The 17,606-nt window shown below is 40.2% G+C and overlaps 1 protein-coding gene across 1 annotated transcript; it reads right to left on the reverse strand.

The window, feature by feature from the left end:
- Window positions 1–9,762: 9,762 nt before the first annotated feature.
- LOC143880681 (uncharacterized) lies at window positions 9,763–11,094 on the reverse strand. Its single transcript, XM_077383653.1, has 2 exons — window positions 10,323–11,094; window positions 9,763–10,235 (listed from the first exon to the last, which is right to left on the reverse strand). Exons 1-2 carry the CDS (start codon window positions 11,092–11,094, stop codon window positions 9,763–9,765), a joined length of 1,245 nt encoding a protein of 414 aa, XP_077239768.1.
- Window positions 11,095–17,606: the final 6,512 nt, after the last annotated feature.

The raw sequence follows: 17,606 nt of genomic DNA on the forward strand, positions 1-17,606 counted from the left end.
TATGCATTATTTGATCTCGTTTCGTTGCCCCATGTCGAGGGTATAAACAGACGATTCATTTGATTTCAGGTTGGTATTCTATCATATGATAGATGGTTGTTTATCTGTTGAATTAATTGGTTGTCTTCACCTATTGATTGGAAAATGATGCATGCTAAGCGAGGAAAATTAGATGGTTCTTCATTATCCCATGTCGAGGGTACATGTGCATGACTTATCTATATATATCCCTTGTAATTAGGTTGCAAAAATCTTGTTAAATGGATAATAATATGCTACTAGCATGAAGAATGTGAGGAATCTAATTTTTCTCATTGCTGTGAGGGTGTCATTTCCTAGAGGCATTCACCTGTATTCCTAACTAAATGTGTTTTGGGCCTTCATCTCGGATGGCTATGATGAGGCTACTCGGAGCCCCTCCTTTTTATTTTTATCTTTACCCCTGTGGGTTTTAGTATCGATATTCGGGTTTATTTGGGATTTCTTGAGCAAACCCTTGTCATCTTGATTTTTCATTAGAGCTTAAGTTTTTCGCAAGTGTTTGGCATTTCCATCGATTTTTGGAAATTTTCCCTCTTGGGTTCTGGCGATGACGGAATATTTCTTGAGCCAACCCCTTGCCCTTCTTATCATTTTTCCCATCTTAGGGTCTTCACAGGGCTTAGATGTTTTCCCTTTTTCGAGATCATTACTTCTTATATGGTTTAGGAGTTCTTTCACTTTCGAGATCATTTCTTGCGTGTTCCTTGGGATCCTTTTTGAGTTTCGGGATTCTCTCGATTTTGGGAACACTTTGTCGGGCTTTGGCGACGATGGAATGTTTCTTGAGCCAACCTCTTCCCTTCCTACCTTAGAGTTCTCGTAGGTTAAGGGATTTCCTTCTCTCAGAGTGTTTAACTAGTTAGGACCCTTCCTTAGTGGCTGATTGTTCAGTAGTTCTTCCTATAGGGTTTTTGTCTGTCCCTTTTGTTTAGAAGTCTGCCCTTAGGGTTAGAAGCTTTTTCATCTATCATTTGTTTAGGGGTTTTACTCCATAGGTCAGATATCCTCTCCTTTGGAGACTGGCTAAGTCTCGTCGGCTTTTGGTCATCTCTTTTAGATTGTTTTCTCGTATCGAAATTTTAGTTCCCTCGTTTATTTTCTTTCCCCTTAGGCTTTAGGGATCTTGTTTCCCTCTTTAATACCTTACCGCGATATGGTGGGTATAGAGGCTCTTCTATCGGATCCCCTTTAGCTGAAAGGGTGTTAACACGCTTTTAAACGCCAAAAATATAAAAAAACTTCAAATCGGCAATAAAACATCAAAAGTCTTAAAAAATCTAAACTGTCAAGTTTTAGAGCATTTAGAAAAGTTCGTTTCGAACTATGTTGGCTTGATCCTCTTCCACGAGGTACGTAGTGCAGCTTGGGATACATATCACAAGTCCAGCCAAACTTTGTAAATAAATCATTTAACCCTTTTAAAAATACCAAAAATCTTCCAAAATATTATTTTCGAAAAAATCTTCCTCTAGAGTTAGGATTTTGTCTTAGATAGAGAGTTTTAGAGTTAGGAGTTTGTCTTTAATGTGTTGTGTGGTTTGTTTGTGTTTGTGTTGGTGTTAGAGTTAGGGGTTTGTTACGCCTCCGTCCGGTCAGTTGGCGATTCACATCGCCGACTGATGACTAGGTCTAGGATGCGCTAGTGATCCCATTATTTTCCTTAGGACGCACAGCCTAGTTACACATAGATTGTAGGAACCACCTGCATTAGCTTGGGGCTAACCTGCATTTAGTTAGGGCATATAGGGTGTCATAAAATCCACAATCCACTGGAATTTAAATAATCGCATAAGAAGCTTTAATAACTAGTCCGGTCTTTTAGGTCGAGTCTAGGATAGATGTCTAGATGTCTTAGGCATCATAGCTTAGAATAGGTGTGAAGAACTACGTTGCCTTGATTCTCGTGGAGGCGATGATACGTAGGCTTCTTTGGGTGAACATCAGACCATCCAAGGACTCGGGCTAAATCGTTTAGAGTCTTAGGATTTGTTGTGTTGTTATATTGTATATTTTGTTGTGTTTTCTTACTTTCTTGTGCAGACCTATACTTTTAGCGGTAGCATGCATGTGTTCGTCCACCAGAACTTAGACATCTATTAGGCATGTTACTCATAACCTAGCTATTCTTATGTAACATTTCTTCCAGTTCTTTTGTGTGTGTTTATTTTCATCTTCGAGACATGCATGATTAGATAGACATTTTCTCGGAGATACTTTGTTCCCATTTCACATGATTTTCGCCTAAAACTCTTCAAGGTTAATAATAAATGGCATAAGAGACCAAGTGTTCGCACTCGGGTGAATTGGGGGTGCTCTTCGGACCTTCTCCATTCGTCATCAGGCACGGACCTTCTGTATCTCTGGTTATCTGTTGCAAGCAGAGCATTTGTTTTTGGGGTTCCATGGCCTATCCATGGATGGCGACTCTGAGTTATTTTAGGTGCGTCTTGGTTTCGAGCCTTGGCTCCGGATCAAGAGGTATCTCTTTCTTTTTTATATCGCCACTCGTGCCATGCTATGAGAGTGGCACCATTTCGAGAGTTCCTTGGCAGAGCTCTCTCTCATGTGGAGATCATAGAGGATGTAGGGACTCGTTTCCTCATCATCTTTGGATTGGGGTCCACAGGTGGTGGTGGTGATTGGGTATGGGGTGGCTGTGGTAGTGGTGGAGGGAGATGGCCGGCCGGAGTTGCAGAGGAGACGGGTTAGGATTTAAAGATGAGGTGGAGAAGGTGGAGAAGGTGGGGATGGGGTGGTTGCAAAGGAGATTGAAATGAAAAAAAAATGGAGGTGGGTTTGTAGGGAAAAAATAAATGGAGAGGAAGAAGAAGAAGAAGATGGTGGTGTTGATTGGTAGTGATGGTGGAGGCGATCGGTGATGACCGGCCGGAGAAAAGGGCCGGAGATGGCGGTTTCCTCTCTCTCTCTCTCTCTCTCTCTATGCAAGTCTCTCTCTCTCTGCTCTGTGCTGCCTCCCCTCAAAAATGGGAAAAACCCACCCTTATAAGCCTTGGTTCGATGGGTTTTTGAGGGGAAATAATGCTTCCAAACCCCTCTTAATCCTATGGACAGCCCACTCCAGTGTATTTACCACTACTTTTTTTCCACAGCAAAGGGGTGGCTCGGGTGAGGAAGTAGCAGTGATATATTTAAACCCCTTTTGTTCAATGGGCAGCCCCCATGGGGTATCTGTCACTACCATTTCCAAAAAAAAAAAACAGAGGTGGTCCCGGGTGATAGCAAGGGGGGAAATATTATGAAAAATATCTCTTTAGAAGATTATCTCAACCCTCCAAATCACCTTTATGGATGAAGGGTTGGGTTCGAGGGCTTTTTAACCACCTAGGAAGCTTCCAAGGAAGCTTCCTAAGATGCTCTCCTAACTAATCCTAGCCCTTAACCTCCCTTAAGCTAGATTATGTTCTAAACATTAGTTGAAAAGAAAGAAAATAATCTTTCTTATTTACATAATTGCCCAGCTCCTGGATAATGCACCCCTCGATTATGCTGTACACTAATCTGTGCACCCACATATCCTCCTGGACAGCCCAAAATGGCGAATTTGAACTCGTTTTTCATATTCCAGCACAACCCCTTTTCTGGCTAAATCGCCACTCTTCTGAACTTGCACCACGACACTGCCTTAGCTTGTTTGCTAGGCGAATGAGCACGGATCTTGACGAAATTTTATAGGGACCTTGGTGGGACCCTAAGCTAACCTAGGGCACAATTTGGGACCATAGAACACTAGTTTATTAGGGTAATTATTTTAAAACAGAACGTAAAAGGGTTCAGTCAAAATGGGGTGTCTACACAACCACACCAAGATCTTTCATGACAAATTCTTTAGCCAAAGTGGATTTCACGTCACTCACTACAGAGAGATTGGAACCAAGAATCAACATATCGTCTACATACAAGCAAATAATCGAAACCTTATCCGACACAGAACGAAAGTAAAGGCATTTATCTGAGTAACTGGTCTGAAAACCAAAGCTCTTTACTACCTTGTCAAATTTTTTATGCCACAATTTAGGTGCTTGTTTAAGACCATACAAATATTTGTGTAACTTACAAACTTTGTCCTCGAAACCTTCCATGACAAACCCTGCAGGTTGGTTCAGGTAGATTTCCTCTGTGAGGTCTCCATTAAGGAAAGCCGTTTTTACATCCATTTGATGCACAACATACTTCTCAATAGAAGCCAAAGCAAGAAGAATTCTTATCGTTGCCAAATGACAGACCAGTGAGTAAACATCAAAGTAGTTTATCCCACTTATTTGAGTATAGCCCTTAGCTACTAAACGTGCTTTATACCGAGCTATGGATCCGTCACGATTAAATTTCTTCATCAAAATCAACTTACAGCCTATAGTCTTAGCCCCTTTTGGCAAATCGACTAGATGATAAGTTTGATTTTGTAACAGAAAGCTCATTTCATCATCAATGACGTCTGCTCACAATAAAGAGTCCCTAGATCTCATCGCTTCCTTATAGGTTGATGGATCATTCTCTACATGGTAGGTCACAAAGTCCTCACCAAAGTTCTTGGGTACTCTTTCTCTTGTAGAAACTCTTAAAGGTTCTGATTTAGAAATCAGTGTAGGACAGGTGTCAGAAATATTCTGTTCAAACTCTACATGCAATTATGTAACCATCTCAATATCGCCAGGTAGGTTCAAACCATGATCTCTGAGAAATTTATTCTCAAACAATACTGCATCTCTAGATTCTATAACCAAATTGGTAGATAGATCCAAAAATCGATCAGCAGCACTATCTTCTGCACCACCGAGATAAACACAAGTGTTGGTTCTATGTCCTACCTTAGGTCTCCTAGGGTCTTGTATCCTCACCTAAGCAATACAGCCCCAAGTCTTAAGAGTGTCATATCTACAAGGATGTTTATCATAACTCATAAGGAGTAGAGGTCAACTTAGAGTGGGGTGCTCTATTCAGGATGTGATTGGCAGTTAAAGCTGCTTCTCCCCAATGGCTAGTAGGCATGTCTGCTGTCAATAACATAGAGTTTAACATTTCATTTAACGTCATGTTCTTACGTTCAGCTATGCCATTAGATTGAGGTGAGTAATGAGCAGTAGTTTCAAGTATTATGCCCTGAGAGGCACATAATTCCTTAAACTCTGTCAAAGTGTATTCTCCTCCTCTATCACTCCTAAATCGCTTAATTTTCAAGTTCAATTGATTTCCAACATGATTCTTGAAAATTTTAAATTTATCAAAAGCTTCATCTTTCGATTTTAGGAGATAAATATGACACTATCTAGAAAAAATCGTCTATAAAAGTGATTAAATACTTCCGACCACCTCTAGTAGTGAAACTTTTAAAGTCACAGAGGTCAGAATTTATTAACTCAAGAAGTTGTGTGCTCCTAGAAATCGAACGAAAAAGTTTTCTAGTGATCTTGGTTTGCACACACTTCACATCTGTCAAATCCAATTGATGTATCTAAAGGTATATTATAAGTTTTAGCAAGTATGACCATTTTCCTATAGTTCATATGTCCCAATCTAGTGTGTAACAACTTAGGATCAATCAAAGTGGAACTAACTTGACTAACGATTTCATTTGCTAAACTCAATCTATACATACCATCGATTAAGAAAGCACAGCCAAAATAATAATAGTTAACAGTTAAAGTTACTCTACGACCCAAAAAAGATGAACATATGCTAGCATTGTCTAAAAGACTAATAGAAATTAAATTCTTTTGAATAGCAGGAACTACTTTAACATTTTTTAAAGTTAGTATTTTACCTGAAGAAATGACCAGGCTCGTAGTTCCAGTGTGAGTCACCTCTGCCTCGGCTCCACTAGCCATTGTAACAGTCTCTTTCACACCAACAACATCCGTAAGTAGTTTCTTTGAGTTGCAAATATGGCAGGTGGCTCCTATATCTAACCACCAGGCTGAAGAAGTACTGGCCTTCCCATTGCCTAACATGGCAACAAAAGTCTTAGGCTCAGCACTGCCCACCATCATATGAGCTTCCTTTTGTGGTGTGTCAGATTTAGCCTTCTTAGGTTGTTTACACTCTGCAGCAAAGTGACCTCATTTCCCACAGTTGTGGCACTTGCCCTTCTTTTTCTGAAAGATAGTCTTTTTGGCCTCCAACTTGGGATGTTCACTTTTAGGTGACTTGGATTTCCGAAAAAATTTCTTGGGATATATTACCGCATTAGCAGCAGACTGTTGCTGTCTAACCATCTCCAAGTTATTCCTAGCTCGATTCTCATCTTCGATTCGAATGAATCGTTTGAGATCATCCAGTCCCACTTGCACCTTTTTCCGATACATCTCGGTTTTGAAAGAGTGTCATGCAGATGGTAACTTATATATAATTGCACCCACAAGAAACAAATCACAGACAACTATTTTTTCATTATGCAACTTAGATCTCAAATTCTATAGATCAGTAACTTGAGGAGTGATTTCCTTGTCCTCTTGAAACTTGAAATCCATGAATTTGTCCACAAGATGGGTCTTGGACAATTCCTCTTCCTTGTTGAATTGAGCATCTAAGTTGTCCCATATTGCTTTAGCAGTGTTATATTTACTATAGGTTTCTACAAGACGATCTGAAAGACAATTCAACAAGTAGTCCTTGCAGAAATCATCATCTCTAAGCCATTGAGATTCATCAACTTCTTCATCCGTCTTAGCAAAGGTACTCAAAACGGTGTAAAAACAATTCATATGTTTTAGACCGAATTGAGTCTTTCGCTTCCATTAGTTAAACTCAGATCCACCAAAGGATTGAAGTTTGACCATCTCAAATGGAATAGTGTTCTTATCCATGGTATATTTCAGATGAAATTAAAAAGTTGGAAAGAGTGCACCTGATTGGCGAAACGCAGTACCCAATCCAAGAATCGACGGCAAGAATCGAACCGTGTGAACCGTTCGCAAGAACCGATCCGAGTGGACCGGTTGCAAGAGAGAAACCGGCGGCAAAAGTAGCTTCGGCCACCGTGAGCAAAACACAAGATAATGAAGAATCCGACTACCAAGTGTGATCCCAACACAAAATAGTTTTGGTCTCCAGCATAGCAAGGTCGGATCAAACAGTAGCTTTGATCCAATAATTTGTTCATCGAAAGCCCACCCCAACAAAACAACTTCTTCTCCTCCACTTGGGTTTACCACTGCCGAGCGACCCCCCCAAACCAATTGAAAATTCTCACCAAAAGAGAAATTCAAGATCGCGGCCAAAATTAATAGCAACGATAAAACGGTAAAAACCCCACTACCAAACGGATACTGTGGGAGAATAAACCCACTACCAAAAATCAATTTTTGTGGAGTCAATCCACCGTCTAAACAAGTTCTGTGGGATAGAAAACCCACGCCCAAACAAGTTCTGTGGCCAAATTACTTCTGTTTAAAGAAAATTAGACCTAGAAAAAACTCTTATCTGTGGAAGAAGGGGGTTGTGATCAACAAGACAAGAGAGATGGGAGAAGTAGTGAGCACCGAACCATGAAGAGAAATATCCCACCGTTCGTCTATAGAACCACGAAGAACAAAGATCCCACCATCCTCAATGTTTTAATAGAAGCTCCCTAGAGGGAGTAACCCTAATTCTGAAGTGAAGAAGAACATATGCTTTTCTTTAACACAAACAGATGGAAAGACAGACGTCCTCTTTTTGTTTTTTTTTTTTGAAGAGACAGACGTCTGCTTTTGGCGAGAGTCAGAGACGATCCCAAGCCCAAATCAATTCAAGGAATAAGAAATCTTATGCCCAAATCAATTTCAGAAATTAGGAAGAGACGTTCAAAATTAGGGTTTTGATTATAATGCTGCAAGATTGTTAGAGGAATTCGGTCAAGCAAGAGGTTGCTTGAAGCATTACACCCAAGGTATCTAGTTTTGAATACCAAGTTTGTTGCCTCCAGCCCCTATATATAGAGATACACTAGGGTTTTAATAGATTAATGGGCTCTAGCCCAAATAGGCCCACTACACCGGTCCATTATCTTATTGGGCTTATAGTAGAACATAATAGGGTTATATTATATACCCAACAGTAAATCCCAGGTCTCTGCCATTAAAGACAATATAGTACTTTTGCTTCCTCATACTCACCTAACAAAAAGACAACATATCACATCCAAATATATAGGATAAGAATATGACAGTAGGCATGAAATTCCACCACCAAAATTTTACTACATCCATCAAAAGTAATTAACATCATTACAGATAAGTTAACTACCACCATCACTTACCTTAATGCTACCGCATAACAAGTTAACTACCACCATCACGTAGTTAACCACCATCCAAATGTCAAAGCATCATTACAGATAAAATAAAACAAAGACTGTAAAGTTCATATAACCATAAAAGTTCATATCACCATAACTACCACAAAAAAGTGCTATAAACGTATTGTTCAATGAAATGAAAAGATAGAAGATACGTGGCCCATCGCCATCTCCTCCCTCAATCATCCATCTCTTGCCTGATGAAACGAGCCATCTTCCTTTGGATGTACGACCTCCTCTCGTCCTCCTCGTACATGATGAAAAGATGCGCTTGAGATGGATTTATTGTGAGATACTTCGTGGTCCTCAACGAAATCTCCTGCGAAAAACCACCAACCTCTCTAACAGCTTCGCGAAGCTGTGCAAGGTAAGCAGGGGCACTTGAACCTGTGAGGGCATCGGCAATCTTGTCCATGCTTGATGAAAGACGCGACATGCTATCCAAACCATACCCCACCCTGGCGAGTCCTTTGTCGTCTACTACCAACCCGCCTTGGTGGAGATGTCTCACTACCACCATTAATGGGATCTGCTGTCGGAGATGGTGGCCGTTGAGACGTGGGGGTATAGTCATCTGCGAAGTTCTCCCCAATGTCATCAAGATTGACTAGATGCGAACTTTCTATGGTTGGAATCTCATGCGTCCTAGACTTGGCCCCTTTCGCGAATTTATCTCCAAAGATTTTAGACATGTCGTCATGCAAAACATGATGGGTAGTGAACTGTTTCTTATGTGACAAGGAGCATAAAAAATAAGAAGATATTGAATATGGTATTACTATAAGAACATTGTATCTTGAAAGGAAGTGTTTCTTACAGCGACGTAGTCATCGTAGACCTCTTTCTCGCAGATGACCATTTTCGAGTCATCGTCCCAACCAAAACCGCTTCTAGTGAGGATGATGCAGTCATTCTTGTATGTTTGTTTCATTGTCTTTATGCTGTTCTTTATGGGCTCCTTGTTGAGATTGAGGTTGAAAAAGTTATTCATTGCAGTGGCCACAGCTACGTAAGCGGGTTCCTTAAAACCGTTTGAAATTTTGTACCTCTACGTGATTTGAACTATGAGGGTATCTATTAGCACCTTATCCATTTGGTCATTCCAAATAACATTCTTCCCCTTCTTCTGCGAGTTTTGTGGAGCAGTTGTCATTCTGATGTAAAGCACATATATGTTTGTTAGGAGTCATACATCCATATAATAACCAACATAACCAAAGATCAAAACATAACAAAGTTATATAACCATATATGGAGTCAAAGAGTAAAAGAGTCATACAACCATATAACAACCAACATAACCAAAGATCAAAACATAACGAAGTTACTCCAACCATATATGGAGTGAAAGAGTAAAAGAGTCATACAACCATATAACCTACAAATGACGCCGATGACAACAAACATGAAAGTATAATCCCCTAACGTCAATGACGTCTACTGAAATCGTTCCACATTTGTGTGGTAATTGTGTTTCTAATTTCCTCTCCTGCTCGTTTGACATCATCCCTTGATTGAGGAGGATCTCGTGGTATGTCCTCATCTTCCACAGCTTCTACCAAGAGTTGTGCAGCTAGAAAGTTGTCCACAGCTTCTACTATTGAATCATTAGGCATGAACTGCCGAATATGGTTATGGATACAGCAACATGCCAAGAAAATGTCAATCTGCTTATCGAAATTGTACATCGGTTCTTCATTAAGAATATTGAAATGCTTTTTCAAGACACCAAATGTGCGCTCAATGATATTTCGACACGACGAGTGTCTATGATTGAACAACTCATTACTAGTCCTTGGACGCCGCCCTCTCCACTCATTTAGGTGGTATGCTGTCTTACGATGCGGGGTAACGAAATGTCGCAAGAGAGGGTAGCCGTCATCGACGAGGTAAAACTTTCCTACAAATAAAAATAGATTCTATATCAGTAACTAGTAATATGTGGAAACTTGTTTACTGCAATGGAACTACGCCATATACAATGTACCTGGAATAAGTGGAATCTTGTCAACCCTTGTTAATGTATCCGCTAATACTCTCGAGTCAGAAGCCGAACCCTCCCATCCGGCTAGGACATACGTGAATTTTAGGTCAAAGTCACAGGCCGGCAAAATATTTTGAGCTATAAAATGCTTACGACAAAAGTAGCTAGGTTTTTCTTCAATTGGGACTTTAGCACGTATGTATCTCCCGTCTATTGCACCGATGCAATCCTTGAAATATGGCATCCACCTTGAATTTCCCTCAATCTGCGATGGTGTCTCACCTGTTTGCGGTTTGATGAAGAAATCTTGCATACCCAAAATTGCCTTTAGTACTTTGTTGAAATACGTCGAAACAGTTGCCCCTGAACATCTAGCACATGTTCTAATAGTCCGAACCCTCTGATTATGTGCTACAATATGCAAGAAGATGGCAACTTGCTCCTCCACTTTACAATGGATTGTATCTTCTGGGGTTCCCGCTCGTTTAATTATTTCGATAAATTGACAAAAACATGTGACGTTCATCCGTAGCAAGTTATGACAATGTTCATCTAAATCAATGACAAAAGAAATGAACATACGACGCGTGAAGTAATTGCTTTCATAGGGAGCTCTGATAAGATATTGTTTGTAGTACTCTTTACAAAGTACTAACATAGCAGCAGCACCAGCCATTAGTAGTGTGACTGCTTGCCCAACTAGCTCATTCCTACGCCTCAACTCAGCTCTTCGCATCAACTCTTTCTTCCTCCTTCTTGTAGGACGACGAGGCATCTTACTCTAAATAAGAAGTCAATAACTCAATTGAAAACACAACACAATCACAAATAAGGCATCTTAAACACAAGCACAAACAAGACAATCAGAAACAATCCATCCATCAATAAACCCTCCCTCCATAAACAATCCATCCATCCACAACCCATCCCTCCAAAACCATCAATCCCTCCATAACCCTCCATAACCCTCCATAACCATCCTCCATAAACAATCCCTCCACAAACAATCCCTCCATAAACCACCCATCCATCCAAACACATACAGGCACATCTACCTAAATACATTTATCTAACATAAATGGAAGGAAAAAATTAAGTGTGAGTATTGATAACTATGCAAAAAATGAAAAAGTTCTTGAAAAAGAAGCTCAGATGAGGCCACCAACAGCCTGCAAGACAAAGAAGAGCAAAAATAAATGAAAGGAATAAAATGAAAAAGAGGGTGGTTTATGGATCCACACCCACAAAATATTGACAGATCCAAACCCAAAATTATATACCACCATCAACACCATCAAAATCTCCAATTAAACCCACGTAAAAAACCTTCGAAAAATTTAAATGAAAAACACTCCGAACCCAAACAACACCACCAAAATCTCCAACAAACCAACATTAACACCCTCATGTCAATAGTCCACCACAACATAACCAACAATAACCCCACCCTCCACACCATCAAATCCAACCCAATTAAACCACCATTAACACCATCAAAGCCAACCCACCAAAATTTGCCAAGGTCAACAACAAAGTACCAATCAAGCAACAAAAAACCATTTTTCAAATCAAAAAAAGTTAAATAAGAAGCACTCCACCATTGTCCCAAGACAGATCAAGACACCAAAAAACCCCAATCTCTGAACTTAAAATTTTTTGGGGGGTTTTGGTGGCTTGTTCTGCTTTTGGGATCCATTGAAAAGAGATCCATTGAAATAAACGAAAAATCAAAGCAACACAGAGAGAAAGAAAATCTGATTCTTACAAACCCTATTATATTTATCCTTAAAGCACATATTAAAAATTCTGAAAAAAAGAGAAGAATGAAAACCAAAATAATACAAAGGTCCAACACAAACAGACAACCAAGCCACACCATTATGTACATCCAAGCACTAGGGAAAAGAAAAACAAAGATCCAACCCAAAAAAGTCATCTTCTACAATGGAAATATAAAAAAATACAAAAAATAGGAGAAGAGGAGAAAGGGAAGATGCCTACCTGATTGGGGAAGGAGGACGAGTGGAGGGAAGACCAATTGAGCGATGGAGGTCGAAGGCCTCGGGCGAGAAGAGAGACGTTGCAAAAACCCTACTTCGTTCTTTCTCGCGTCGCATGTGGGGTTTTTTTCCCAACAAAGACTGTAATCGAGGAAAGTAGTTCCTTTCCGAGTCAAAGTGACGGATTTTTTGTCAAGGAAAGTGGGCCGACACGTTGGATTTGACGGACTCCACGTAAGACTCACGAAATTAGAGCGCTTTCCGTTTTCCAACTACGAAACAACCATTTTAGTGCCATTCCAGGGAAAATAACCCTCTTTTCCTTTCCGTTTATGTTTCTAGGCCTCAACTAAACAGACCCAAAGTGCATTTAATGAGATGAAAAGTCAAAGAACATTCAATTCACTTCAGTGATTTACAACCAATGGGGGTGCCCTTCAGTCCCTTTTTTTGCAAGGGCGCCCTTCATTTTAGAACTCCTCGCTTTACAATACTAAATATAGGTACAACATAGGAAAAGGAAGAGAAAAAAATAAAATAGAAAGGAAAACAGCAGTCAAAATTAACAAATCCTAATCACATTTCATATCACTAGCATTCTAAAAAGATTGGAGGGTGTGTGTTTACAATAAGTTTCTAACTAAAAGGGGGCAAGACTGTCAGCTCATCTCTCTCAAATGACAAGAAGAATAAAACCGTTGACCTCTCTCTCTCTCTCTCTCTCTCTCTCTCTCTCTCTCTCTCTCTCATTATCAGATGCTAACAAAGAAATGAAATTTATGGGATGGTGAGATTACAAGAAAAACCGGGTGATAGACTTATTTTCTAATACATAATGTTGAGAAAATCCGACGGGCAATCCGATCCGATCATGCACAAATTAAACGGAAAGGTAAAAGTAACAAACAAGCCACAAGATGAACACGGAGATTTTACGTGGTTCGGTGGTTCGGCAAAGCCTACTCCACGGGCGAGAAACACGATCTTCCACTATGAGAAAACAAATACAATGATTATAATGGATTAATCTCAAACCCGCAACCCTTTCCTTGCTTCCCAAACCCAAGACCGTATACACGAGATAACCTGAGAGATAAATTCGAAAAAGAACCCAAGAGAAAAACCCGAGAAGAAAAAACCTCTTTTCCCTCTCTTTCTCCCTTTCTCTCTCTTTTTCTCACTCTCCTTAGGGCAGCCGACACACCCCCAATCTCCTCTTGCCGTTTCCACACGAGAAACTTGCTATCCCATAGGTTTTAAAGAAAACCTAAAAGCTATTGTTTCCTAACCGGTTACTTGCCTTCCCACCCAAGCAATCTGTGTGGGTGGGAAATAAGGCAACTTTCCCAACACATAATATGTTCTAATATTTTATAAAAGGGAATTGCCAGTGTCCATCGCACAAGGCATTTCGCGGCTGGTCTGTCGCATGTCATACCACTCACCTCGTGAATGGAGACAGAAGTCTTGTCTCCATTCACTGACATGCATAGACCAGCTGTGAAATGCCTTTTGTGATGGAACCTAGCAAATTCCTTTATAAAAAAAAAGATGCCATCGAATAACATAAAATGTTTATCCCGGTTTATAAATATAAAACTGCAAAGAAGATTAAATGTGACGAAGGTGGTATTGAAACTAACGGAGTTAAGGCTTGTTTCCCCATTTCGGTTTATCTTATTTTACTTGTGCTAATTACTTTCTCATATACATGGGTGTCATGCCCAACTTTAAAAAGGCTCATTTTTAGGAGATCTTGTCCTAGTTATTTAATGCATCTATGGCGGCTGTTCTCTCCTGCAAAAGTGAGGCCACAAAATGGTTTTCTACAAAACTTCCTATCTGGTTCGATCCCAGCTTGCCTATCAAAGAGAAAGATATTTTATATATAAAGTTTTTTTACTGAGAGGGAGATCATTGTTGAGGAAGGGCGTGTGGTGGTTGAGAGCTATCTAGTTAGTTTTGAAAAATGTTACTAGAATTCAGTCTACTGCATAAATTTTGGAAAAAATTTCAGAGTTTCTATATTTCATGCAAAAAACAAAAGAGAAGGATTTTATCTACCAGGCCGTTTTATAAAAGGGCTCTGATAAACTCACCCACTTCGAATATGCAGTCACCTGCAAAATGTCTAAGTTTTTCCACGAGTCGGTTCTCATCCTTATTACCGTCTGGAATCCTTACATATCCCATTCTATCACCGGATGGAATGCTCTCTCAGTCACCTGCAAAATGTCTAAGTTTTTCCACTAGTCGGTTCTCATCCTTATTAATTGTTGGAATCCTTACATATCCCATTCTATCACCGGATGGAATGCTCTCTCTCTCTCTCTCTCTCTCTCTCTCTCTCTCTCTCTCTCTCTCTCTCTCTCTCTCTCTCTCTCTCTCAGCCGGTTCCCATTCTCATCACCGGATGGAATGGAAAGCTCTCTCTCTTTGGCAAAAAAAGAAAATGTCATGGGAGCTGGAAGTATGGACGACAACTGCATGTGGGCTCCTTGGCTAGGTCCCCATTGTTGGCGTTTTAGTGTGGCCGACATTGGTGGGACCCACTTTAAGATAAAACGTTGGCTTTCCTACCCACTTTGAGTTCTATTTACAAAAGAAGTCTTAGAGATAAATCCCAAGTGTTTAAGAACTCTTAAACACATTAGTGTTAGAAGTGTGGAATGACACAAACTTTTGTGATCCGAAATATATGTGTGCGCGCGCGCACGTGTGTGTTGCGTTTGATGGGAATAACACACATACGTATAGCAAAAGTTCCATCTAAAGAGAGGATCCCTAATATGAGAGGAAAGTGTGCATGCGATTCAATCGATCGAGCCTTAAGGTCTTCTTAAGAGTAGAATATCTCTCTTGTTCGTGCGCAGCGGAGATCAAGGTTCGTGTTTGTGATTCGCCAAAGCTTGAGGGAGTCGTAATCTTCGATTCTAATCGCCATGGCCGGAGGTAAGTTCTGCAATTAATTTGGTTTCATAAAGAACAACACCCTTCTCCATACGAGCTTTTGTAAATCCAAATGCAGAGAAGAGAAGATGAATCTGGAAGGCGGGAACTGGTTGTGGTGGACGTTCAGTGGCCTGTGGAAGGGGCCTCTTCTGCTAAAAAAAGTACCCCTCTTAAGGCCAAGCCTCAACTAATTAATCCATCTCAATCGGCAGCTCTTTCCAAATATCTGTAGCTCTGCATGTTTTGGAACATAACTCCAACAACTATGGCCATGGGTGGTTGATGATGCGAAAATCTGGTTCTCCGATCCGAGGGCTAGTAGAGGTTCGATCTATGCCATCTCGCGCTCAAAGAGAAAGCATTAGGCCCCTGGCACTTTGGCTCTTGGAAGCCACTTTGATGCTCAAGTTAGAAATTGATATCACAGTGAAAATCAAGCGATGTGGATGGCAAAATGTAAGCTTTTCTTGGGGTTTCAGGGTTGAAGACGATGGAAAAATGTGTGGGATTTCCACAAACAATCCTTGTTTCTTTGAGCATAGGGGCTTTTGTAAGTTGCAAAGTTTGTACACCGTCCTTTGGTGTAGGTTTCAAGGGATGATGATGGGTTATAGCATGTGCATTTAATTCCGGGAAGGATTGATTGGCTTGTAGGGAGGCGGGACACAATTCCTAACACCGCACATGTGGGGGATGTCGTGTGTTGGGGGAGAGGTGAAAAGGGGCACGGGGATCCACCGGCGCACTACCGTCGTGCCTATGCCAAATCCTGCTGATGATCGGGATCCGAAGTACATCCATGGATCCTAGTAGTGTGTCTAGGTCCTGTCCATTAAACTTCAAATGCGGATAGTCCATTGGATTGTCTGGATCCATTGACACAGCTATGCTCCTGTCTTCTATAATGAACACTTCTCATTATTTTAAGGCAAATGATATCAGCATTTCAGCACAACCATGCTTTAATAATTGTACAGACCCTGTTTGTTTGTTTTTTTCCCTTTTCGGATTAAATATCAATGGGAGGCATGAAATATTTGAAATTATCAAATGGAAATACCGAAATACAAAGTTTGTGAAAATGGGCATTTTACCTTTTCTGCCGAACCAAAAGACAATTTTACCCTATACTCAAATAAAGCACAACACCACGTCTTCTCATCAGTTTTCATCAATTTTCATCTGTGCAACTAGAGAAGATGAGGAAGAGCAAGGAAAAGAAAGAGGATGAAGAGGAAGAATAGGAGGAAGAGGAAGAAGAGAAAAAGATGAAGAAGAAGAGAGGAAGAGAAAGAACAGAAGATGATGGTGCTGGAAGAAATGGAAAAGAAGAGGAAGAAGGAAAAAAATCAACACTGAAAAAAATAAAAATCACTGAAAAAAATGGAAAAGAGGATGAAGGAGGAGGAAAAAAACAAGTATTGGTGCTGGAAAAAACAAAGGCAATAGAAAAGTCAAAAGGAAAAAGAAATCAGGGTTACCTCATTCACACTTAGGGTTATTCTGGTCAGACTTGGGGTTTTCTCGAGTGAGAACAGACCTTCGTCCACGGACCTCTGTGGGGGTGATCTGCGCAAATTTCTTTTAGTAACAGCTAGTTGGACGGGCCTCCTTGGAAGCCTCCGTTCTAACTGTTGGAAGCCTAGTAACGGCTAGTACTTGCTTCTAAGCTCTATATAAAGGGTTCTAAGGCGCCCTCTTTTGACATGTACCCTATTGTGAGATCCCTTTGTGCCATTATTGGCATAATATTTGAGGGATTAGCTTAGGTTTCTTCCTGTAATCTATTCTTTAACAATGTTTGTACTTCAATTGTAAACACTGTGAAGGCTATTTCCTTTCTTCTTGTAATTGATGAGAATGACACTGCATCAACCTTCAAACAAGGTTAAGAATAAAGCATGGTTTGATGGAAAGGCACCATATCAACCTCGGGAGAGCGAAAGCTTGTAACAGGTTGGTCTTCACCTGTAATTGGGCCGAACCATTATAAATCATCTGTGAACTCTTATCTTTCTCTTTATCTTTATTTTGCATGTTTGATTTCTTTAGTATTTAACTAGTCTTGTTCTTGCACTGAAATTGTGAAATTGTTTTTAAAGAGAACAAAGTTTTTAGAAATCCAATTCACCCCCTCTTGGGTTGCCACCTGGCCTTACTAATTTGATACCACTTCTAGGGATTTTGCAAAAGAAAAACCACTAAAATTTTTGAAGCAAGTCTCTGTGTGAATTAAAGAATCAAGGACCAAGACAGCGTTAACACAAGAGAAACCAAAAGATTTCAAGAAAAACCCTCCAGTGAAGAGAGAAAAACCATGAGGTGAATCCGACAA

Source organism: Tasmannia lanceolata, unplaced genomic scaffold (genome assembly GCF_043159265.1).
Source record: "Tasmannia lanceolata isolate RefF3 unplaced genomic scaffold, GAP_Taslan_0.1 ptg000007l, whole genome shotgun sequence".
NCBI lineage: Eukaryota > Viridiplantae > Streptophyta > Magnoliopsida > Canellales > Winteraceae > Tasmannia > Tasmannia lanceolata.

Excerpts from the sequence above, each read along its gene's own strand:
- LOC143880681 (XM_077383653.1), bottom strand. The coding sequence starts at position 11,094 with ATGCCTCGTCGTCCTACAAGAAGGAGGAAGAAAGAGTTGATGCGAAGA. Across the intron at positions 10,236-10,322 it reads CAAGATTCCACTTATTCCAG|GAAAGTTTTACCTCGTCGAT; the intron begins GTACATTGTATA and ends TTTTATTTGTAG.